Source organism: Strix uralensis, chromosome 20 (assembly GCF_047716275.1).
Source record: "Strix uralensis isolate ZFMK-TIS-50842 chromosome 20, bStrUra1, whole genome shotgun sequence".
Lineage (NCBI taxonomy): Eukaryota > Metazoa > Chordata > Aves > Strigiformes > Strigidae > Strix > Strix uralensis.
In genome coordinates this window covers 5,040,338-5,064,726 of record NC_133991.1, presented here as the reverse complement: position 1 = coordinate 5,064,726, position 24,389 = coordinate 5,040,338, and the positions used below count along the sequence as shown (strand labels likewise).

General features: G+C 40.6%; 1 protein-coding gene across 1 annotated transcript in view; it reads left to right on the top strand.

Annotated features, from left to right (window-relative positions):
• The window catches only part of LOC141952452 (protein spinster homolog 3-like), a 30,323-nt gene extending 7,595 nt beyond the window's left edge, over positions 1-22,728 (top strand). Inside the window, exons 7-12 of the mRNA XM_074889868.1 lie at positions 1,623-1,775; positions 4,861-5,050; positions 10,423-10,488; positions 18,049-18,147; positions 20,933-21,101; positions 21,601-22,728. Coding sequence (XP_074745969.1) covers positions 1,623-1,775; positions 4,861-5,050; positions 10,423-10,488; positions 18,049-18,147; positions 20,933-21,100 — 676 coding nt within the window. The 3' untranslated portion in view covers position 21,101; positions 21,601-22,728. The remainder of the gene's footprint in view (positions 1-1,622; positions 1,776-4,860; positions 5,051-10,422; positions 10,489-18,048; positions 18,148-20,932; positions 21,102-21,600) is intronic.
• The last annotated feature ends 1,661 nt before the right edge of the window (positions 22,729-24,389 follow it).

The window sequence follows — 24,389 nt, the reverse complement described above, 5'->3', positions numbered from 1 at the left end:
TATTTAAATCCAACTCTGCTTTCTACTAAGTTTCCCCTTCCCTCTTGCTTTAACACATAGGGTAAGCTAGGTGGGTAGAAGCACATTTTGCAGGTGTAACTTTATCTGTAATTCTCGGTGCCTGAGGAAGGTTGAATCAGCACGTCTCTGGCAGCTTTTATATGGTATTTGTGAGCCTGCTGTGCCTCTGAGACAAGAGGCCAGAGCCCAACACGGCTCATGAAGTAACTGCAGGTGTCTGACCGCCTAACCTGTTGGCTGCCAGACGACTCCTCCCCTTCAACCCCACAGAAATTAAAGTCAACCCCAGCTGACCCGCAGGCCGGCGGCAGGCTCCTGAGGCCCGCAGCCCGCTGGCCCGCGGTAGCCCCGCCGGGGGCCGGACCGAGCCGAGCGGCGGCTCTGCGGGGGAACGGCAGGTGCCGCTGCGCGGCTGCGCCCGGGCCGCCGGACGGCGCCGCTGCTTGCCCGCCCCGGCAGGGCTTCCCGGGAAAGACAAGCCCCTCTTGCTTGCCCGAGACCTCCTCTGTCTGTGGAGTGTCCCTCTCGTGGAGGATCCAGCGTTTTCTAATTGACGGTTAGATTTGCGTCCTGTCTGCATCCAGAATACCAAGTGCGTTAGAGATCCAGGTTGCTGGATCACAATTTGTAGGCAGTACAGTCTGAGGTGAATCAAAAATAAACCTTTCTGACTAACGGCGAAGTTGTTTTCCTACAAAGTTGTTCCTCACAACCTCCAGCAATGTTGTAAAATCAGCTTTTAATTTGCTTTTCCTTTAGCAATTGATTTCCAAAGCATAAGGACATACTGCCAAAAAAACAGGTGGTTCAGCTTTTATTCAACTCTGAGAGCCCTTTATCTTTAGAAGATGAAGAATTAGATTCATATCTTAACAAATCCTCTAGTCTGCTGGTCACCTGGTCATCTGCAGTGCTTTTATGTAGTCTTAAGATTTCATACCTCCCTATTGCCTTCAAAGGGAATTTTCTCCTAAACTATTAACTAGAAAGAGACCAGTAAAAAGTGAATTCACTCCTAGAATAGGGCAGGAGGGAACGTAAGATTTGGACAGTTTCTTACAACGTATCTCCTTTTGTCTGAAAACTCTCTGTGCAGACTAAGAGTCCATTTTTACTTCCTCAGGTAGAGTTAAGGAGTGGTTCAGCCACTGCATCTTAACAGTTTGGAAGACCTAGATGTTACTCTCATTTATATTGGTTACACAAACAACTTAAAACCATCCTGAGGCATTTAGACTTGCACATAGAACACTTTCATTTAGCTACTAAGCCATTAAGTTCTTGCCCACTCTCTATTGTTGTAGTTCCGCTATCAAAAATTTCATAGCAATTGTTTTAGCAGAAGTTGGCAATGAAATCTGCAAGAGACCAGGACTGGGATTTAGCATGAAATCAGTAGGTCTAATAGTAATTTACTGTTGAAGTTCATCGATAAAGTCTCATCAAAATTAGTATCTTCAAGGGAGTGCATTTTGATTATAAGATGCCTGAATGAATTGTTTTATTATTGCTTGAAATCCTGGATATTGCAGGTAGGCTTTCCCTTTTTCCTCACACCCCATTCTTTCTAGTATCTCACATTTCTTTCTTTTAACTTTCAGTTGGAGTTTTGTCTGGTCCTCGCTGGGTCTGACTGCCATGGCCTTTGTTACTGGAGCCCTGGGAATGTGGATGCCGCAGTTTCTTTACAGGGCTCAGGTTGTCCAGGGCACTGTATCACCATGCCTCCAAAAATCAAGCAATTCATCTAACAGGTGAGGTGTGCACGACTGTGGAAACATGCTGGGAAACACTGCACAGTGCTGAGTCAAGTTTGTTTCCAAAGGCAGAAGGTAGGATGTGACCCTCAACACTTCTCGTGAAGACAGTTGGGTGTGAATGTTAGAGTAGGTTGCTGCTAGGTATGCTGAGACACTCCTAGTTGTTTGTTTATAGTCACTCGGTTAACTGGAAAGATGCTGCCACTCTATTTAAGTAAAGTGGAAAGAAGCAGTAACAGGAACACTTGCAGGGAAAGGAGTAGCTTTAGCAAAGGGACTTCAGTTGACAACTGACTGTGCACCCCAACCTACCTAAATACTCATTTAAGTATGTTTAGATCCTGTGTTTTGGTAACTTTCCTATTACCTTCTTGTTAGTCTGGTTTTAAAACTCCTGCTGCTATATTGGTCAGGTCATTGTGACTCCCAGCATAAAGCAAGCTCAATGAATTTGATCTAGTATCATGTTATGTCAAAACAGGATAATTTGGTCTTGTGAGTATCTGTCAGCAGAGCTCTGCTTACAGAGGCTATCCAGATGAAGAAAGATTCATGAATAAGTATCAAATGTTGGGTGGGCAAGAGGAATTTACAACAGGAGAGGACTTCAAAATAATCATAATACAATTTTTTGGAGATCACTTTTCCCCAGCTAGGAAGAGAATTTTTTTCCTTACAATGTGTTAACCGGAATAGAAAAATGTATTCAGTGTTCCTCTCGAGTCTTCACGACTGCCCTCAGTAACAGTGAGCACTGGGACACTTCTCTTCTGTGTACCAACTCCCTACCAGTGGCCTCCATACAAGTGTCCCTACCTTTCTTCTGGAGGTGTCCCAAATCCGGTTTCAGTCGCTGCCTTCATGATGGATTTCCAAGAACTAACTGCTTACTACTTTGTCTTTCCAGGCAAAGACAATTAAAGAGAAAAGCAGTAATCATACCTTGAGGGTGTCCTCTGGTAATTGGGTTCTTTTGCTTTTCTGCAATGGAATAACCGAGCCAACTCAAAATTGGTTTCCAAGTTGCAGTGTAACTGGATAGATTGAATAGTCATCCACAAGTACTTCAGTGGGGAATGCAACTGTCCTTCCACGGATGTCACCACTGGCACATTACTTAGCAGAACTCAGGAGTCCAGCTCAGGGTAGGCAGAGAAGGCACACAGTTTAATTACTTCCTTTTTTAAGCTGAAGGTGTTAGCCTATGTTTTGTTTTCTAATCCACCTTCTGAATTATTATTCCACGGTAGTGTTGCTAGAGCAGACATGGTCTTCAGGGAAGTAAAATGGAGCACCTGATAGTTTAACCTCATGTACTGCTTCTTACAGGATGCTTTAAAAATAGCCTTGGCATAAGGTAGTGCCAGAAGCAGCATAGGGTCAGTTTTAGACTGTTATTCCAGTGGGATGCAAAGAAACGTGATATAAACAACCATGTCAGACCTGTAGCTGATGGTGCTGGAAGAACTGAGCTGCACATTCCCAGACCTGCCCAGGGGTACTTTAAGGACGTTTTCCCCTCTGGCTGTTCAGCAGTTGCAGGCTTTGTTTAAGGATCAGGGCTGTGTCACTTAGACTCACTGGAAACACAAATTCAAACAGCACCACAGCTGACTCAGGTCTCAAGCCTTTGAAGGTAGATAAATAGTATGAAGTTTTTATTCAGGTCCTTGTGCAGACACTTTTGAACAGATCAGACAGATAAGTGAGCATTCTCAGACCTTAAAACATCCCAAAGGAGCCTTTCACCAGGACTAGGCTTCTGTACTTTCCTACTCCCTGTCCATTGAACTGTGCTTGGATTTAGTTTTGGCTGTTCCCTTCCAGCTGTAGGTTTATTTCAACTTCAGTTTACAACAGAAGAATCTTCTAAACACAATTCCATGAATGCTTTGATCAACTAATGTCACTTTGGAACTTGCCTCTCCCGGACAAATCTCTAAAATAGTTATTCTGCCTAGAGACAATCTATGTTGTCACCATCAAGCTATACTGAGTGATGGATCAGAATCCCAAAGAACTTAAAGGGAGAGTACAAATATGCTTAAAGTTTTATCTTGTATAGAAATACTTTTTTTTTTTTCCTTGTAGAAGTATTGAGTTCTTCCTAATCAGCCAGAAAGAAATTAAAAAGTAGGTGCACTGTAGTTTAAAGGAACAGATCATATCCTAGATGGTTACTTTGCTTTGCAGTCAGAGGAAGCTTAGGAAAATGTACAGAACTTACCATGCAGCACTCTAAAATATTTAGAAGCGCTTGTGCTCCTGTCCTCCTTTGCCTTAGGAGAATTACAATGCATTAAACAATCAGTGGCATCACTAGTCGTGTAGCAAGAGACTTGCTTTGTCATTACGATCTCCTTTGGGACAGAGAGAAAAGCATATACAGAAGTCCCTTTGGAAGCTGAATCTTCTAAGCTATTCAAACACATACTTTTAAAACATGAACTTGTCATTCCTGGAGAACACATTTGCAGACACACAATGCTGTGTGGCATTTGACATTCTGCATTCAGAAAATATTACATGGACCTCCCTCTGGTTAACTATTCAGTATTTCAACTCTTTTGGGAAGTGGTAGATGTTTCCCATAGTCAGAGAAGCGACTCATCTCAGCTGTGCTAACTAGAGGATTGTAATTTAGATGTATATAATTCCATGTGATAGGATCTCTTCCAAGACAGCAGATTGTGATACAGGGTTATTCCATCTGTGTTTTAGGGATGACTGAGTAGATTGGTTCACAGGGTAACCAAGATGACTGTGTCTCCTCTAAATCACTGGATGGCCAAGCCAGGTCATACTGAGAAGAGTCCTCTCTGAGCCTGGGTGCATAACACCTGCTCTGTAAATGGGCAAATACCTGCTCCACAGCATAGAGGCTCAGTTGCAGAGGCATAGCTTCAGTTGAGGCTTGGGATTAAATCCATTTAGAAAGAGTGGGAGGGTCAGATCAAGTGGAATAAAATTCAAGTCCCCCAGTAAAGAGTCCTCTGAAACTAAAGGTATAAACTAACACCAATTTTTTTCCACAGTATGGTCTTACTATGCTCAACTGAATCCTTTGCTTTGTCACCAGCTTAATATTTGGAGGCATCACCATCGGGACGGGAATCTTGGGTGTCATTACTGGGGCAGAAGCTGCAAGAAGATTAAGGAAGATAAACAATAAAGCTGATCCTCTGATCTGTGCCACAAGCATGTTCATTTCTGCTCTGTGCCTCTACATATCTCTGATGGTGGCTGAGACAAACATCCTTTCCACATTTGTAAGTGCCGATCTGCTATCATTAGCAAAATGTTTTCTAAGATCCTGGGGACATAAGGAAGGGGGAGGAGGAGGAAGGGATGGCTTTTACAGAATTCTCTGCAATCTTCTAGACCAATAAGAGGTTTCAGTGACTTGTGACAAGGTGGCCTTACCAGCTAAGGACTGTGCATGTTGCTCTAATACTGCCTGCAGCTGCGCTCTGTCCTGTGAGAGCCATGTTGTGCATTATTTGGCCCAGGCAGTCAGAACATTATAAATTGGGCCTCAGGACCTATACAGTCCACCCACACTAAAGAAGAGAATAGTAAGCCTATGTAGTTAGCTGCAGGAAGCTAGAGTGTCCCTTATCCAAAAATGTAGTTAAAGGAAGTCTCAATCTTATGTTAATTTTTAATGCTATGTGACTAATTTAGTATTCTGACTTATTTTTGCTCTCTGAATACTTAAAGATTGGTGTACTTGTGACTGTACACTACGCACAGTTCTTGCTAAGAATAATTTAGCCATCACCTTCAAAGCCCCAAACCACTAGCTGATCTTCAAACTCAAGCTTTTGGCAATGCAAACTGAAGTATAAATCGCTTAAATTCTGTTGTCAGTAAATGGTAAAACAGAAACTTACTAGGAACAATGAATAGTTCCAAAAATTCCCTGTGAGAGGGAGCTGAATGTAAACCTTATTTTAACTATAATCTGCTAAAGTGTTAGGGAAAGACTTCAAGCTTTTTTCCTGTGACTTCATAGACACAATTACCATGATTAACATAAATAAGAGGATCCAAGTAAAGTTAATTACAGTAATCAACAGTTCTCTGCAAAAGGGCAGTTTTGCAGTTTTTTTGCTTCTAAGAATAACACTTATTCAAAGAGATTTTCCTTCTGACTCCTCAGGAATGTGTATTCCTGTGGAAAAACACCTTTACACCAAGGGAGAAAACAAATGGATTTGCATGTCCGACTGTGGGTACACAAAGCAAAATGTGAAATCGAAGATTATTTTTAGATTCAAAAGTGGAGATCTGAGTGCCAAAAGAATTAGCCATTTTCTTTTGCTGCTTCTCAGGTTCCCACATAGTCCTGCTCTGCAGTTCTTTTTTGTCGTTAAAGGTAGAGAGCAACAGTTCCACTTGCCAGTCTGTGTTAGATGAGTGAATCAATATATTGGTTTTGAATTACCAAAATATACCTTTTATTAGGACTGATAAAAAGGAATTTGTTTAAAATGTTTCTCCCCTTGCAAGCAGCATTCTGTTTCCAGGCAGTGTGTTATCTGGGAGGAAAGTCTGGACTGGGATATGGATAACTGTGTTCCTGAAGTTTCTTCCCATGGGCAGACCAGTTGGTCTTTTAACCAAAGACTTTGCCATTTTGTCTTTTGTTTGATGTGCTAGATTCAGGTGTTCCAACATGTAATGTCAACAGTGTGCAGTGGTAATAAATTGTACATAATCTAAGCACCTGATTCTTCTAGTACTTTTACCACTACAGCTGCTTAACTACTGCTTCTCTGGCACCAGCCGTGCCTCTCCTTGCTTTCTAAACAAGATCTGACATTAGTCATACTGGTGTGAGAATTGGAGTGGCGTGCCAGCTGCTGCATCTAATTTGAAGGTCCCACTGAAACAAATCTTCCATTTGTGTAGGACACTAGCAGGAAACTGGCTTTCCAGTCACTGTCTACTCAGGCACACTGATGTTAGCAGACCTGTCTCCATCACTTCACAGTGCAGAAGCTACTGAAGCAAAAAAGCAGACTTGCATCAGCGTGCAATTACAGTGGCTTCTGTATGGTGCTTTCCACTGTCTTGGGTGGATAATAAAAGGGAACCAGGTTTAATCAGTTATGGCCAAAGCTGGAAGAAATGTTTCAAAGCACAAGAATTCTCAAGTTAACACAGAAATATGGCTGGACTTCCAAAGGTTTCTGTTGGGGTAGGTGAACTGAAATGTAATGAGATTTCTCTTCTCTCTCTGGACACCCAGTTCTTGATTTCAAAGACTGCCTTTGAAAAGACAAGAGAAAAATTACCTGGCTTCGTTATCTCAGAGCAGTCTCTGTCTAAATCTGTTCCTGTCTCCAAAACAAAATGAAATATGTGTGCTCTCTGCAGTGCAGCAGATGCTTTGGAAAGTCACGACTAGGAACCTTGGACAATAGTTGGTGTTGCGGTAACTTAAACAGACCTATCTTTGATGGTAATGCTGTATCAGGATGCTGTCTTAACCTGCAGCTTGCCTTTGAAGGACGCATTCTGCAGCTCTTGTCTCTGATACACCTGCCTGGTGTGGTTCTTTTTGAAAAAAGACAGAAATCATTGCTCACTTATGGTCCAGCCATACTGATTCCCTGATTTGTTGTTGAGGCATGTGACTGTTTAAAATCAGAATGTGTGCTTGGCACTGACATTGATTACAATCTAATTCTCTTCATATTAGCTTAGGTATGAATGTAAACAGTCATCTACAAAGCAAAATCCCCTTAAAATTTGGGACATTATTCTGGTTGTATCCTTTGGAGACCAGCTTTAAGTGTTTGTTAAAAATGTTGGGGATCCTGTAGAAGGTGGCAGCAATAAAATACAATGCTTCACTCTTTTCTAGGTACACTTAGCAGATTAGAATGGACATGCCACAAACATGATTGGACAAATTTAATGGAAACCCTTTCTATACTAATTTAAAATAAGAACTTGAGACAGTATGAGGAATATTGAGAGATGGTAGGAACAGAAGGATGCACTTTAAATAGAGCATTGCTCTGTTGTTTTCCTGCCATCCTCAGCCCTTCTCCCTAACCAAGTACAGTACTTCCAGGATGTGTCCACCTGTTTTGAAGAAAAGAACATAAAACTCTCTTCTCTTTATTGACTACAGGGTTTTTTTTGCAGTTGGATGGCTTAGTATGCTAGCTATTCAACCATATTGCATTTATTCTGCATGAGAAAGTATAAAATTGATATTGGTTGCAGACAGAATACCTTAATAGAATCCGTAGAATGTTTTATTATCTTCCAAAGCTGTCTGGGTTAAATTTTTCTGGTGACCCTACAATTGCAATCCACACAAGATCTTAGGAAAGAAAAGAAAAGCTAACAAAGTTGGTCTTTAATGTTAACACAATTATGTATGAAATAATTATTCTCTGAAGTATGAAGCCTTAACCACTAAATATCATGTTTTCTTATCATGGATAATTTTTCATTAATTCCTATTCCTTTGGTATCTAGGTTGAGAGTATAACTTATTTCCTAAAGATGAATTTAGCTTTCTTTTCTTGCACTAGGCATGACATGCTCTTGTTCTTAGGGGCTTGTAGAGACTAAATAACTTGGAAAAAGCATGAAGAGAAAGGAGAACTGGAAAAAACACTTTAAAAGTGCTGAACATCATAAGATTCCTATAAAGGAGAACGTTTGATGTATAAAGGCAGATAGTCATCTACTCCACTGATGGTATCTAGGAACAGTTTGGAAGTCTTCAGAACCTCCTATTCTAACTGTTGGATTTGCATCTTGTCATATGTAAAATAGCAGTCAGGATTTAAATAAATCCCTTTGTTCTTTTTCTCCTTTGTGTTTCACTTTAGCATACACTATCTTTTGCTAGCTATGGCACAACTGACAGAATTTACATAAGTTCATGCCATTGTCACTGTATAGCAGGATTCAACTGCACTTCTGCATTTTTCTGTAATTCCTCTGTGAGTACTACTTTGACCACTTCACAGGCTGCAGTTCTAAGTTAAGTAATAGCACATTTAAAGTTTATTTGTATGGAATCAAGGGGCAAAAGGAAAGGAAGATCCTTTATGAATTTGGGTCTTCCAAGAGAGTTCAGAGAGTATTATCTTAAGATAATAAAGGGCTAATCTTTTCTGGTGGCTGCAAGATTTGACATTGGTAGTCCTAATTGCCAGGTGGCTTGGCAAAAAGCTGAACTGTGTGATATTGCTACCCACGTTAATGAGCACGTTTCAATTTGCGTTTGGCCCAAAGTTCTCTAATAAAGGGTGTGTCACTTGCTTTCTAGCTAAGACTGGCATGCAGCATGGTTTTTGCAGTCTATAGGCTGTTATTGTAACAGTCATGAAACTGGAGAAGAATGATTGCATTCTGTCTCTTGCCAGGGCAAGGTCTGCCAAGGTTGTATCAGTGGAAAGACTTTGCTAGTGGGATGCATAAATCCAAGAGCTAAGACATAGTCAAGGGGTATGTGAAACAAGTGATATTTGTTATAAAACTTAAAGAAAAATAGTTATGTATGGAGATTCAGCTGCACATTAGAAAACCTATATAAAGCATTTTGAAGGAAAAGATGTTTGGATAAAGGTCTATGCTAAATATCTCTGTACTTCAAGGACCTTTTTCTCCAGACTGGTTTGGAAAGGAAAAGACATGAACAGTACAGGCAAGAAACACAGAGGAGGGAGGGGTATCATAGGAAGATGCATAATAGGTCTGGTTCTTCATAGGAGAATGTAAGCTACCCCTCTGAAAACATCTGAGAGTTTGCCACTCTGCCTTTCTTAGGACTACATTTTCATCAACCAGATGCAACATCTTGACCAAGACCTTACTGAACAAGATGCTGGCATCTGTTGTTGTAATGGATTTTATTTCCTAGGTGCCATCTGACTTTGTGACCTCTGTCACTAAATAGATTCTGCCTTCTAGAATGGCTCCAGCTTGATAGTGTAGTTTTTAATGCTTTCCTCAAGTATCGATTAGTCTGTACAGCCTGCTCAAATCTATGTCCAGGGCTAGCTGAAAGAGTTAATCTTTTCTAAGACCACAGGTGTAAGAACTGTTGGGGGCCCTTCCCCTTTTCCTGATGGCTGAGTCTCCATCTGTGATGAATTAGGGAATTCCCACAGGGCACCAAGGCTTTGAGGCTGCCTGTCTCTTGGAGTCCATTTCATCTTGGAAGTTGTGTCTCTGGAGGAGCTTTAAGAGTACTTGCACTGGTACAGAGGTGTTCTATTTGTTTCATTTGGAAACCTAAGCAAAGGGAGATCTTTGACCAGTTTTTAAACCTGTGCTGAGTGTTTCTCTTTACAGGTTCCTGCTTTCCTCCTCTTGGGTTCAGCAGTTCATTAATGTTTATTTGGGAGGGTGGTGTATGTTTCCTATTTTGGCTCTTCTGCTGAAGATTTGTGACAAAAAACAACCCACATACCTGCTGTGGTTCCTTTTCCCCCTTTAAAGATGAAGTTAGGGTTTGTAAACATAGACAGAGATGCTTCATTTATAAGTAGGTGGCTAGGCACAACAACCCTTACATCAATTAGCATAGTCAGTGAGCCTGCCTTCATCTTCACAATAAAGAAGGTCAATGCAGTGTGTACAGTCACTGCTTTCTTCTTTTTTGCAGATTTTTATTGCATTTGGAGAATTGTTTCTATCTGTAAACTGGGCTGTTGTGACAGACATACTGTTGGTAAGTGTTTGTGAAACTATTCCCTTATATTGAGTTTTTCATCTTCCTCAACATAATATTGTTCATAAGCCTGCATCTCGGTGGCCAGAAGGACCTCCACCTCCTAGGAAGAGAAGAATGAACTCTTACTAAGAATATCTATTGTTACCCTGCTAGCATTGGGGCTGCAATCACATGCCACAATGTACTGCTGTGCAAGGGTGCCAGTAACAATACGGGTGTGGTGGTGCAGCAGTCCGAGCTTCTTGTAAGCCCAGAAAGGAGCTGTACTGATTTGGATGAACGTGAGTGGAACTATCTAGAGCTTCCTGTACCCACACTAGGTTGGATTTTTTGTACAGCTCTGTGTTGTTGGATGTCTGCCAGAACATGGTCTGCACCAGAGAGGGTCACTTTCTGTCTATAATCGGAGATTTTCTATTTGTGCTCCAAAAGTTTGAAAAGATGATCCAAATGAGGGAAAGTCAATATTCTGTAAACTAAAGTTAGCGAATCTGTTACAGTTCATCATTCTGTGAACTATTAGCAAGTTCCCATATTCCAGAATACAGTGCAGATAAATTCCAGCACTTGCAAGTCAAATTCGTAAGTGGTGCTACACTGCCAAAGCATTAGGCAAGGAGCAACGCTTATGAGACTCTTGGAGATTGCAGGACTGACACCACAAGCCTAAAGAATAGCAGTGCATTATTTAATTTGAATTCTGTCATCAGTAACTTTCTTTAAAAAGAAGTGATGTGAAAAGCACACATCTTGTGGCACAGTTAGTCTAGGTATCAACAAGCAGCTATTAATTTATTATTGCCAAGGCTTTTAGGGTTAGTAATTTTGAATGTACTTGAGTTTTCACTCAAAGGAAAAAATTAGCAACCTTTGGTTTATGCTGTAGCTCCACAGTCACTAATCAGTGTCTGTGTAAAACATGGGACAGATACTGTTGTTACTATCACTGAATTACGCAGGTCACCAGTCTTATGAAGTAGTTTGTATGATTTTTTTATTAAATCCATAGTATGAACAACCTGAATATCAGTCAAATAAGCAAGGAAATGGTCTACCTTGTTCATATCTAGTAATCAGACTGCAGAAAGCTGATTTAAGTACCAGACCCAGAGCTATTAAAATGATTGACAATCCTTTTGTTGCTGCCCATGTGCATAAGACAAAGCATTTAAATTGGCACTATCTTTTTCTACAAAGAGTAGAGTACTGTATCACAAATGAGACCCAGACTCTCTACTTTGGAGAATCTTCTGCTGTGGGATCACTGTGTTGCAGAACGGTGGGTGTGACTGTAACCCAGACATCTCAAGCAGGATGCTACCTGAGAGACAGAGATTGTTGAGACAAGCATGGCATGGGCAAAATGCTGATGCAGTTGGTACTGATGGAAGGCGAGTAGGGAAACTGTGTAAAGCCGTCAGGACATGTGAGAGAAGACACAAAGGTCAGGGCAAAGCAGAACAGAAATCTCTGACTGTTTCCCATCCTCAGGCTAATGATGGAAAACCAGTAGCTGAAGAGATCCTAAGCAAGAGACATGTGAGCATTTTCTGTTTTATGTAACAGTTTTTCATTCCAAGGGAGCTCAAACCTATTTGCCAATTGCTACTGCAAACTCTACTGTCATAATAAATCTTTCATATAAGAACCACAGTGAATGCATTAATATGTAGCAGAACATGCACTGATGCACAATAACATGTCATAAGAGTTTAGGACAGTAAAGAAGACTTGCAGCCTGTGGCTCATGTGGAACACAGTTCCTTACGAGGCTGTCATCACTGCTTGCTACCACAGGAACTGAAAAATTTACAACTGAGGTTGCTGTCACTATGGTCTTAGTTACTCAGATGTACAACTTGCTTGGTATTCCAAACAACTAACTAAAAACAAGCGGTAGAAAAGCTGAGCAGAGATAAAAGTATCTCTATTGCAGTCTTCCATGTGAAAGTATATAGCCAAATGCTGAGCACCGTCTAGTGACAAAAGGGACTAGCTGTGAAGCACTATAGAACACCCCCTCCACTGACTTGACCTGGCCTTGTTGACATGAGCCTGTTTATCCTCACACTTCATAGCCTGAAGAATCTTTCTTTACGTTATGATTGAGATGAAAGAATGAAACAACTTATATTTCATGGTTCTTCAACAAAACACTGCTGATATTGACTATTGTGTTACGTTCTCAGGATACTCTTTCATGGTGCTGCTTTCTACATGTCACTTTTCTGCACTCTGGAATTTTAATTAAAAAATTGCAGTTGGCATTAGTGAATTGGTTGTCTGCTTAAAACCTCAACCAGCAGCAAGAGGGTTTTGTTTCTTCTTTGACTCTCAAAGAATGGTCAGAAACAATTATCCTATGAGAAAAGAGCTGTAGCCTTGAAGCAGTGAACAGGTGCAGAAAAACTCACTGGTCCAAAATTAAATTTTTTATTAGCTTCTATTTCAGTTTATTTTGAAATCACTGGGTTTTTGCAACAGAACCAAGTACTATTACAATTAGAATTATTTTTACATCAGTTGAGGCACCACTGAAGGATTTTTTTAAAAGTTTCTCAATTTACTTTTCTTTGAACTCCTACATCTGCATTTTAATCCTCTCCTCTGTCATTGTTAAAGAGGAGGGCAACATCACTGAGTTAGATACTGTTGTTATACAATGGGGAAAGTAAGGCAGGTGATTATTGTCAGCTCTTCCTTCAGTTCCTTTCTGAATCCAGACTGCAAAATCTGCAAGCTGCTGCACTTCCATTCAGTGCAGTCACTCAGGTCTCAGCTTGCTTGGGGAATGCTGCATCATATTGCAGCCTGCAGGAAGTCTATCGGGAGTGTTGTTGCCATATCCTGGATCCATGTAAATCCAGAAGGGAAGGAAGCTCTTGTCTCCCGAGTGACTGACACCCCTTATTTGTATTTATTTTAGAATCTTTCAGATTAAGGTACAAGCAATATTGCATCAGTTGGCAACAAGTGGGAAGGTGAAAAGTTTGGCAGAGCAGAGCTCTGTAGTGGTGTGTTCCCCCAAGAGCAGACACTCAGTGAATGTGCTTCGGGTTGGATCTGTTGAATTCTAAATGTTACTAATTGTCTTATCAGAAAAATGATGGAATTCAGCTGAATTTGTGGATGTCTGCTCATTCAGTGGCAATCTTATTTGGGAGTTGTGCTTCATCCTGCTGAAAATCCATGGGTTCAGTGTATCACTGCTGTTACATTGACTGAAGGGTGCCATAGATAACGACAGTAATTTCTCTTTTTGCGTTGTTTCCCGTGTGAACTGGTAGGATTTCTGATAATGTGGCTGGATTTGCTAATGCAGGTTCTTATTTTGCCATGAAAATGATGTTTCTTTCTTCCCACATGACACTACTAGCCAGACAATGTAGCTAGAAATTCATTTATCCTGCGACCTGTGGAGCTGAAGACAAAGGAAGATGCTGACTGAATGATAAGGACTTTCTTCCTTTGTGGCTAATACATCAAGATGCATTGCATGTAGCAACCTTTGTGCCTCTTATTCAGCTGTAAACATGAAGGTATCTACTGTACAACTACAGTCATAATGTGCAAGTGGAGAAGTGCTGTAGCTGCTCTGCTTGCAATACGCTGGCTTACTGGGAGGCTGTACATGGAGTGTCCCTTATGAAATATGTTTGCCATCTGTGAGGTGATGGGACTCTGTCTTTTAGGTTTTTGGCAGCTAATAGTGTAGGAGATGCTGGAACTGGAAGCTAATATGGGGTTTGGGAAGGCTACCAACATGTCCCCGTCTTTGTTTGGAAGTGCCCTGGGAGGTATAAGAGCGTTCACCAGCCTGTCTGTTCCATCTGCTTTTTTAGCTGACAACTCTGTCACAGTCTGCAGGAGGATCTCTAAAACCTCCAGAGACAGTATGACAGGGTTTGCAAACGATATCTGTTTGGGGCATCCTGCTTATCTGTCAAGGCTTCTGGACTGGGATTCCTGGGAGATGACAGTGTGTAGGATGTCATTCGCATTGTTGACATGGCGTGGGTAATTGGGCAGTCACTGTGGACAGGCAGGATGCTATGGCTATTTCATAGTCCCTGTGTGTGGGAGTGTTTGGTTTCTTCTTTTTCTGCAGTGGCTTGAGCTCTTGCATATGGTTTCCATTGTGCAGAAGAACCTGAATAATAGCACAGGCAGAGTTGGTATGAGCCTCGTAACTACAGGAAATGTCCTATCCTTCTCTTCCATTTTTCTTGTTACAGCTTTGTTCCATGTGTCTCTTGTAGTTACAGATATATTAAATAAATGTGGTATGGAAGTGGTGCAGGGCACTGAGAGAGCGAAAGTGCATTTATCTTTCCTCATGCCTGCAGCGCGCACAATATATTAAGTGCATAACAATATTTGATTTGTATTTCTCAAACACAGCCTGTCATTATCAATAAAAGAAAAGAAATCTGAGTCTAGGACAGATGACATGATATCCTTGGAGAGCCAAGAGCTGTCAGTCTCCAGTCTGGTACAGTCTGTCATAGCAAGGTCTACTTCCCAAGCTCAGAGTTTTCTACTGTAGACTCTTTATCTCTCTTCCTGTACAAGAACCTCTTCCCAAAGTGCAGCTGCTCAACTGGTACTCCAGGCAGGTTCTGAGAGAAAACAGAACTTGGGTAAACTGAACACCCTCAGGCTAGGCCAAAGTGTGCCATGACCACAGTGAGGAGGAGCTGTTGGACTGTTCCTCCATCTCATGGATGACAAGGATTTCAGCTTCCAGATCAGCCAGTCTCACATGACTGTTCTTAGGCTGGCAGGGGTCTGGATGCAGTGTGACAGCAACAGGACATTAAAGTGCTTTTCTGTAACTCTGAAGAGATCTCCAAGACATCCCTGTTTTAATATTTATTACTGTTGAAGCACTCTATCTAAATTTTCCTAATGAAAAATAAATGTTCCATCCATGGTTAGAAATATCTACTTTGGAGACACTAGGAATGGAAAGGGATACAAGCTAGCTGTATGTGTACAAAGTAAGGAAGGAGGTTATGTCTTTTAATAAAACCACATTGTACAGAGTACTCTTACTAGGTGCAAAGATGCTGGTTTAAGATATTGAGTGATTTGTGTATCCAAGGCTGTGGCCATTTCTGGCTCAGAGGGGCACTGCCAGTGTGGACTGGTTTTCTACTGAAACTGGTTGCAATATGGTGTAAGCAGGACCAAAAGGCTCCCACTGAATGGAATTAATTATGTGAGCTCTTGAGAAACTCCCTCTCTGAACATAGGAAATTTGGCTGTAAGAAAAAGGACATCACTGCTGTGTTTCTGGCATTCCAGCAGGGTGTAAGGCATGTTACTGCTTAGAAAACCCTGGCTACAAGAAGGGTTTACTAGGCAGAGATAAAAGGACAGATAGCCAAGTTGGCTATAATTTTTGCTAATTGTGTTGGGGAAATCTGTATGTTTTCTTTCTCATTTTAGATCAAATGCTCTGTTAAATCTAAATGGGATTCATAGCCTCACTTCCTAAGGAAACAAGACTTACTACAGTCTGTGTCTGCTTTCTCTTTAAGTTTTGAAACCATGGATTTCAACCAAGTTTGATAAAGAGTTTGAGACCTTGGGAAGACCTGAGTTCATACAAGCCTTGTGAAAACAGGTGACCTTGCTGAGAAAAATGATCCAGATTGGCACCCCCCAGAAGAGCTTCATTTTAGGGAAAGACTCTGCAGCACATCCATCTTGTCAAACATGAGAGAAAATGGTAGAAGGATGTTTGTGAGAGAGAGACATACAGCATGAAAACCATAGCAATGGAAAAAGCTTGGCATGATACTTAAATTACAAGATGTAAATCATGATTACTCTATGAATGGGTTTTTATCAAAATAACATTTTTAGGTGTTTTGAATCTATGTGGCCCAATCTTCATACCAAGAATGTATGTCATGCTAGCTCCTGCAGATGGGGGGCTGCAAGAGGGAAAGGAATGCAGTGCTACAGCATCCTCTGTCAAACCACCCCTGAATGCAAACCATTACATTAATATAGCTTATTGTCCTTCCCGTTTCTGCATCCATGCTATGGCTTTGAAGTTTCAGTGTAGTTAAAATGCTGTAACTTACTGGTATGTATAGGTCCTGACTGCATGTGGCACTGAAGTATTTTTTGCTCTTATTCTCACAAGAGTAATAAACCTTGGTGTCTTGGACTTACCCACCTGTTTTAATGTCCATTAATGCAGTTCCACTCACCCTAAAGAAGTGACATTAATGTTGCTACTGTGATATAGCTACATCTTAGTGGTAGGTAAATATTTTTTTCTCTAATATTCTGAGGCCTCTTTAAACACAAAGAATGATAATAAAACTCTAAATCAAATGTGAAAGCAGGATCTTTTATTTTTTTTCTTCTAAACCCAACTTGCCATGCATGTTAGTGTTTCCTTGAAGGTGGCTCTAGAGCCACAATATGGGTTGTAAACCTTGAGTTTGTCTCTTGGTAAAACACCAGTCACCCTATTAATTAGTGCTTGAGACACCCTAAGTGATGTTCAGATCAGTTTCCCAAAAAATAAGATTGGGGAATAGAGGACTGGGAGAATATTAAGCATTTTGTCTCTGCTATGAGCAAGTGGTTGGAAAACAAAGGTATGAAGGTTTAAAATTGCTTCTGTCTCATTCTGCCTTTGAATGCTTTTTGTGTAAATGTATTCTTGAAAGAGAGAAACACAAATTGCATAGAATCATTCTGTACTTCTTCAGGCACAGTCGATCTTTAGTAGCACAGACATAAAGCCCTTATTACCCCAAAATTACTACATTTCATTTTAAAAAATAGTTCTAATCTATGTTATGCTTTGCCGTGTTCTGGATGTGCACCACATCTTCTTCTCCAACTTGTTATTTAAGCTGTGTGCACTCAAAAGCATAATCATTTTGAGGTGATGCTACCAGAGTAGCTATATCTCAGGTGCTATCTGGTTATAAGCAACAAACTTCTGCCGTCAAAGCTGTCATCAGAGCACCATCAGGCACCTTCTGGTCTGACAGGCTGGGTCCCCTCCCTCTGTCTTCATGTGGTCTGCAAGGTCTCAGCTGACATCCTTTATAGCGATGGCAGATATTTCAAATTCCAGATACCCCAGTTTCCCCCCAGACCGTGCCTGCTGACACAGTGCCATAAGGGATTTTTCTCAGAGGCTGTCAGTGCTGCATCTCCTTATTGGTAAATCAGTATGACTGCAAGGGTTACTGGCTGGAGGTTTCTGCTAGTTGCATGGCCAAGTAAATCTGTACAAGCTGCTGTGAGTCTACAAATGGAGGCAGGAAAGTCATATTTTTTCTACTCCATTGTCATGCTGCCGTGTGTGTTGCTTTCTTGAATGGTTTTTTTCCTCAACAAAACATCCAGTGTACTCTTTTGCTCGGAATAACTTCTCTGGCTCCAAACTTGTAACCAGTGTTTGAATATGAAATACATAAAAATTAATATATTCATCTCTCTAGGCTGTTATATCAGTAGCTGACCATTCATGACATTCATTCTGTTAATATTCATTCTCTTGTGGGTTGTGTTTTGTTTCAGTATGTGGTGACACCAAGACGACAGTCTACAGCTATTGCCCTGCAGATTTTGGTGAGCCATCTGCTGGGAGATGCAGGCAGCCCATATCTCATTGGGATTGTAAGTGAACCTTCTGCTTATTGAGCTTTCCATAGAGTAAAACTTTTAGAAACTGAAAGACAGACACTTACAGAATTGTAGGCACTTCCTGGTCCAAAACTAGAAATTATTCAAATTGGTGGCCTTGATACTAGAATACAGACATTTTTCTAACCATTTTTACTTGCATGCAACTTCTGGTCCTGTGACACTGCAGGTATGTAGAAGATAATCCTACACCTTTAGGTGTGAGTAGTTCCATGCAGTGTGTAGAAATTTATTTTGATTCTGAATTTGCAAACTCATAAATTATGAAGGCATACATTTTTCCAAAGATTGTGTTATGGGTATTGTACTTGGATTTAAGCACTTTCTGCTAAGTTTGTGAGGAGTTTCATGGAACTTAATCAAATACCATAAAACCTAAACTCCTAGTTCAGATCTTGAGGTTTGGAATCTTGCAATTAGTCAATGGTCTCTTGAAAATGAGAACAAGAGTGACTGCAATGGTTGCCTTTTGATACTACTTGGCATTCAAAACTCTGGTTTCAAATGACCTTAACCTTGGATTCCCATATTGCTTGAGACCTGGTTTCTCTGCCCTTCCTACATTTACTTAATCTTAGGTGCTTCTGGACAAAGCAGCCTAGTCCTCTTTTCTCCTTGCTGTTCATTTGTTTTATTTCCAGTGGATGATATGTGTCACTGTTGTTTCCTTCCTTCATTATTTTTGATTTAAGACACAGTAATTCTGCACACAGTAGCTAAACAATTGCCCACTTTGATTTTTCTGCTTTACTGGACATGGGAGAGAGAGTGAGTTGTTGTTGTTTTAAAGTTTTGATTATATGGAAGTTTACTTTAAGATGTTCACCTCAGGAATATCTGTTCTTTCTTTGTCACATGTTAACAGTGTTAAGGTTAGACAGGGCCAGACAGAAATGCCCGAGTGAGCTGTGCCTGCATGCACAGCTGCTGCTGGTCCAGCCAGACAGGAGATCCCCCTTGTCCTGGGTGAAAAGCAGAGTCTCAGCTATGTCATGTAGCTGGCAGAGAAGACAGCCTGCTCTCACTGAGAGATTCCTCCTGCTGGCTCTCTTTTTTTTGGCAAGTGAAGAGACCACTTTGCTCATTGGTGTGTATTATGAAACTCTTGCCCTCTCACTGATGGGGCTGTATGGATGGGGGAACATAATAACCGACATCCCTGTGTCATGAAAAATGCCTGAAATGATATGCAAAAATGGGAGGTATCTTAAAAGCTGAAATATATCTGGTGCATTCTTCCTTTGACTACTCTATTGATTTATGCTTCCTGCCTGAAAGACTAAAATGTCTGTAGCTCTTACCCACTGTTCTTTGCCATCTTTGAGGCACAGGCAGAACTGAGGCTTCCTGCTGGATGTGGCTGCATCCTGCTAGTAACTGTGTGCAGAATACTTCTTATGCAGTACCTTGCATGCAGTTGCCCTAAATAGCAGCTAATCGAAAAGTGTGAAGACAAAAAAAGCTTATCCAGATGAGATTAACCTCAGGTAACCTTGCTACTTTGCAAAGAACAGAGACAATAAATCCAGGAATAGAACTATTGTATGTCCAAGTGGGATCCTATGCTAAGACCACAACATTGTCTTCTGGAATGCTTCTGTGAACCAATACACCAACACTGCCCATGTCTGCTGTTGATTAAACACCAAATCTTCTGCATTCATGTCTTGCTGTTGTTTACTAACCTGCTTCAGCTAATCCTTTAGCTTAAAAACTGGCTGGAGAGTCAGGGAACAGTCTTCTTCAGAGTCTGTTTTTCCCCCTTCTGCTCTCCAGAGATTTCTTACTAAGCATTTAAAAATTAAATGCACTAAGTTTGTATTTTGACCATTATGCTTGCTGTAGTCCCTAGGTGCCCATTTAAAGTTGATCTTGCTCTTATCTGCCTAAACTGTCATAAATAATCATACTAAATCCAGCAAAGGTTGAAGAGTCTCATATTTATGTATTTCAAGTCACATAGCGTATTCTAACCATCAAGAACAAATGAGGGAATAAAAATGACTGCATTCAACATTCATCTTTTTGTTTATGCTAAGAAGAGATTTTAAATTCCTGGGTTGTATTGAATCTTAGTGAATTTCTTTAAATACAGCTTTTCTTTCTGTCTACAAAAATAAAATCCATGTGTATCATTTATAGCTTTTACAACCTCATCCTTCAGCTAGTGCACAAAGCAGCTGCCTGGTATCTTCTTCTTCCCAGTTCCTCATAATGTCACTCCATGATTCCTCAAATGCCTTTGGCTCAAAAGCAGACTCCACTCCTGTGTCAAATTAATTTCCAGCTCTTCCTTTTTAATGAGTGTTGCTGCTTGTGCCTGAATTGATGCTAGCCCCCTGTTTCTATCAATTTGATGCTGATTAGGGAGGTATAAAGTTATGGAATAACATCAAGAAATGATAAAGGTCATTGCCAAATGTCTGTCCTGTGCTAACTATCTGGAGATGAGCTAGAAAGTGGTAAAATGAGTTAATGCTTACCAAACATTATAAACATTGGTTGCAGTATTTCCTTATCTTGTGACTGGAGGAACTGAAAGTATAAAAGAACATGAGATACCTTGACCAAATGGAAGCTGGACAGCAGTGAAGTGCAGGTGTATTGGGTACTGTGTTTGACAAACTTCGGTAGCAAGCTTTCCTCCCTATCTGCCTGGTTTCATTCTTTTCAAGGACCACACTGTAAACAGTCTGTTTAAACCAAGAGAGGAGGATGATGCTATCCCAGATTAATGACAGTCTTGTTCACTCCCTAGATCTCCAATGCTATCCAGGCCAAGAATGCTTGCTCATTCCAGTGGAGTTTCTGGAGCCTGCAGTACAGCTTTATAGTGTGTGCTTTTGTTGGTGTCTTTGGAGGAGGTTTTTTCCTCCTGACATCTTTCTACATTGAGGAAGATCGTAAAGAAGCGGAGAGGCTTTGAGGTTTCTATATGTCTTTATAACTTTTAAACAAGTATCTGATTGCTTTTCTGTTTTTACACTAGCCATGATATTGGCTCTGTAAAGTTAAAACACAAATGTCTGCATTATGTTAATACCACATTAGTTTCTGTAAAGGCAAAATCCCAGCAAAGTCTGAGATTAAACAAACCTCCCATATTTAGCAAAATAGACTGCAGAACACTCAAGGATCAGGGAAGTGCTACTAGTGACACCTTCAAAATGCTGCAGTATATGGAGGTAAAAAAACAGCTTTACTGTAATGCACCATTACAGACTTCATGGAAGGGAAGGTGGTTCTTTTTCTACTCTGGTCTTTCTGAGCCCGGTAGAACCAGTCCTAGCTCTCTGTAATAAGTCTTCCTCTTCCCTGAAAGAAGTCATATTCAAAGTGTAAAAGACTTAAAGAAAACCTGTTGAATTGGACAGAACATTGTCCTAAATCACTGAGATTCTTACAACTTCCTTCTTGGTTTTCTAGGTACCAGAAATGAACGCTGTCTTTCAAGTGAAGATTAACTCTGGGGCAAGATTTGCAAAGAAGAAAATAATATCCTCCCCTTTTTCTTTCCTTTTTGCTTAATGAGATACAGCTAGAGAAAAGGCCAAATAACAATTCCTCCATATGGCCGAAAATCCTGCATACTGACTTTTTTGGATGCTTTTGACTGTGAGTCAAAAATTTCTACTGCATTGGCATATGGCAACCCTCCCCCATCTGCAAAACAGGCACGAGTATTCTGTGGAGCTGGGGAGCTCCAGAAGGCAGTGTATAGAGCTGTCACAGGCACAACTGCTAACCTAAACAAGACAGTAGCGTTTAAGGCAGAATGTCTCGTGGAGATTAGGAAGGGAGGCCTATGAATTCTCAGCAGGATAAGATGTGCCTATAAAATTTGGAAAATGTAGATAGTACAAAAAGTGTTTTCAGTTGTCTGAAATGACCAAGAGAGGCAGAAACTATCGAAGTCAGTGTCAGATTTAAGAGTGGAGGGTTGTGATAATTTTATATGTAACATGTTAATGGCCTCTTTCTAATCCTTTGAGGCTCTTCAGTGTATCCTCAGGCCTTGGGTATCTCCTCTCATGAGTGAACAGTAGTAGCTGTAAAACCACTTAAATATAACTATCCATTTGAGCTCTTATCTCTGAAGTGCATAAGACTTTGGATGTGGTGTGTATTGTCATAATATCATGCCAGGTGCCAAACAGGACATGATTAGTAGCCAACTTTCATTGTTTGACGTGGTGTAGTTCCCAGCAGTACCTGAAAGCCAAAGCCCAAGGAAGATATTAGCAAGTGAATTGTGAAGTATTATGAATCTTGACTGATTCTCCCAGGAAATCATAAGGATCATGAAGCACAATATTCCTGTAATGACTGTGAATATCTAATGTCATTATAAACAGCATAATTCAGCAACTGCAGGGTTTTGTTCCTCCCTTTCTTTCCCTCATGTTTAAAAAATCTGTTCTGAAACCTGTCTTAAACCCAGGTAGTGAAATTTGGCCAGAACTTATGCCATTATGGGAAATAATAGAGAAACTTTCTTGTGATACTCAGTAAGAGTATAATAATTGTCTTTAAAATAAAAGTCGTTATTCTGAAGGACTGAGCAAATTTTTCTGGTTGTGAAAAATAGCCAAAGCCATTATATCACTGACTTTTTGGAAATGCATGTTGTGCCAGAGAACCCCTGTCCAACAAGGGATTTTTACTATTGGATATGGACGCATCAGCTTGTAGAGGTCCCCAGGGCTCATCTTAACATTTTCAGGCTATATTTTAAGCTACCTGGTAGCAGTGTTTGAATTGAAACCTCTTGCTTCTATTTGGCAGACCTGGTGAAATTTGTAGCATTTGTCTTCCAGCTAGAGGGAGAACAATTCACTTTGCACCAATGCCTCAGTGTAGGATGAAATTGAGAGGTCTAGAAAGATTCTTTAAGGCCTTCTCAACTCACTGCACACTTGAGGTTGGACTTGCAAGATCCTGAGATTCATCTGGTACACTGTTACTGTACCACATGTACTGTTTGATGATATCCACATGGCTCTGGCAAACAGCTGCTTTGTCAAAAAGTTAAATTCTGATGTGAGGTGAAATTCACCCACGCAATATATTGTACAGCAGTACCTTCACTAGAAACCATTTAATGTTACATCACTTTACGCCCAGAAACTGATAGAAGAGTTCTGTGACAAGTACACATCAGTATTTGAGGCCATAAAATTATTTTGACTTTGTTTAATCCTACGATGTTTGCTGGTGACAACAGTGCCAGATCTTTCCTTAGTATTTTATCAGAATTTCTCAGAAGCTGCACATAAGCATGTCACCATAAAGATTTGCATTGTGCTTCAAGTCTTTTGTACACAATATATAGACACGTATATTATGTACAGCCTATTTCTGAAATTTTCTGGGAACATTAGTATTAGGTAATGATTTGGTTTTGGTAAAGAAATCTAAGTATCAGGTAACCTGATACTCTGAAAGGTGTTGAGCTTGGATTTACAGAGCTCTGAGGATCAGTAATAGAATCACAAGATTCTACCTCTGTTGCCAAACTCTAGAGATTAATTTTGCAACTGCTAAAATCATTGACAGCTGCAAAACAGATGCCCCCAACACCACAGCTGATTCCTTGAAACTCAGGCAGACAGGCCAAGATCTTGAGCGTAGTTTTACCCATTATTCAGCTATGGGAGGATTTAAGCAGCTTGATAGTACTTCTGTATTGGTATGTTCATGATTTACCCTGTAAACAGATGATCTATTTATCACTTTTATTAAGTCAGCATTAAATTCTTCTTAGAAAAAATAAAATCAGAAACTGTATCTGGAATACTGCGGAGGCATGCATTTGACATATGAGCAAGAGATGCCAAATGCTGTTCTGTAGATGGTACATGAAGTCCGTGACAAACTCATTCCTACTCCTACTCTTATCTCCTTTGTGAAAATCAGTGCCTAGAAATTAGCAGGATCATGCTGACTAGTTCAATTCCATCTTTCAAAATGCTCCTCTCTTTTCTTTGTAAGGAGAGAGGACTTTTATTTTTCTTAAATTTTTTTCTGCATTTTAGCAAGACTAACATCTAAGCCAAGAGGTTGGATGCTCTGAGCTCTGCCTGGGCCTCCCTGGAGCTGCACTGTCCTCTGTCTTGCTGAGAACTGCTGACTTAGAGGTCATGCAAAGTTGCAGTGCCTGGGTGAAACAGCCCTGGGAGGCTCTGCCTCCAAAGCAGGGAGACGGTTTCATGATC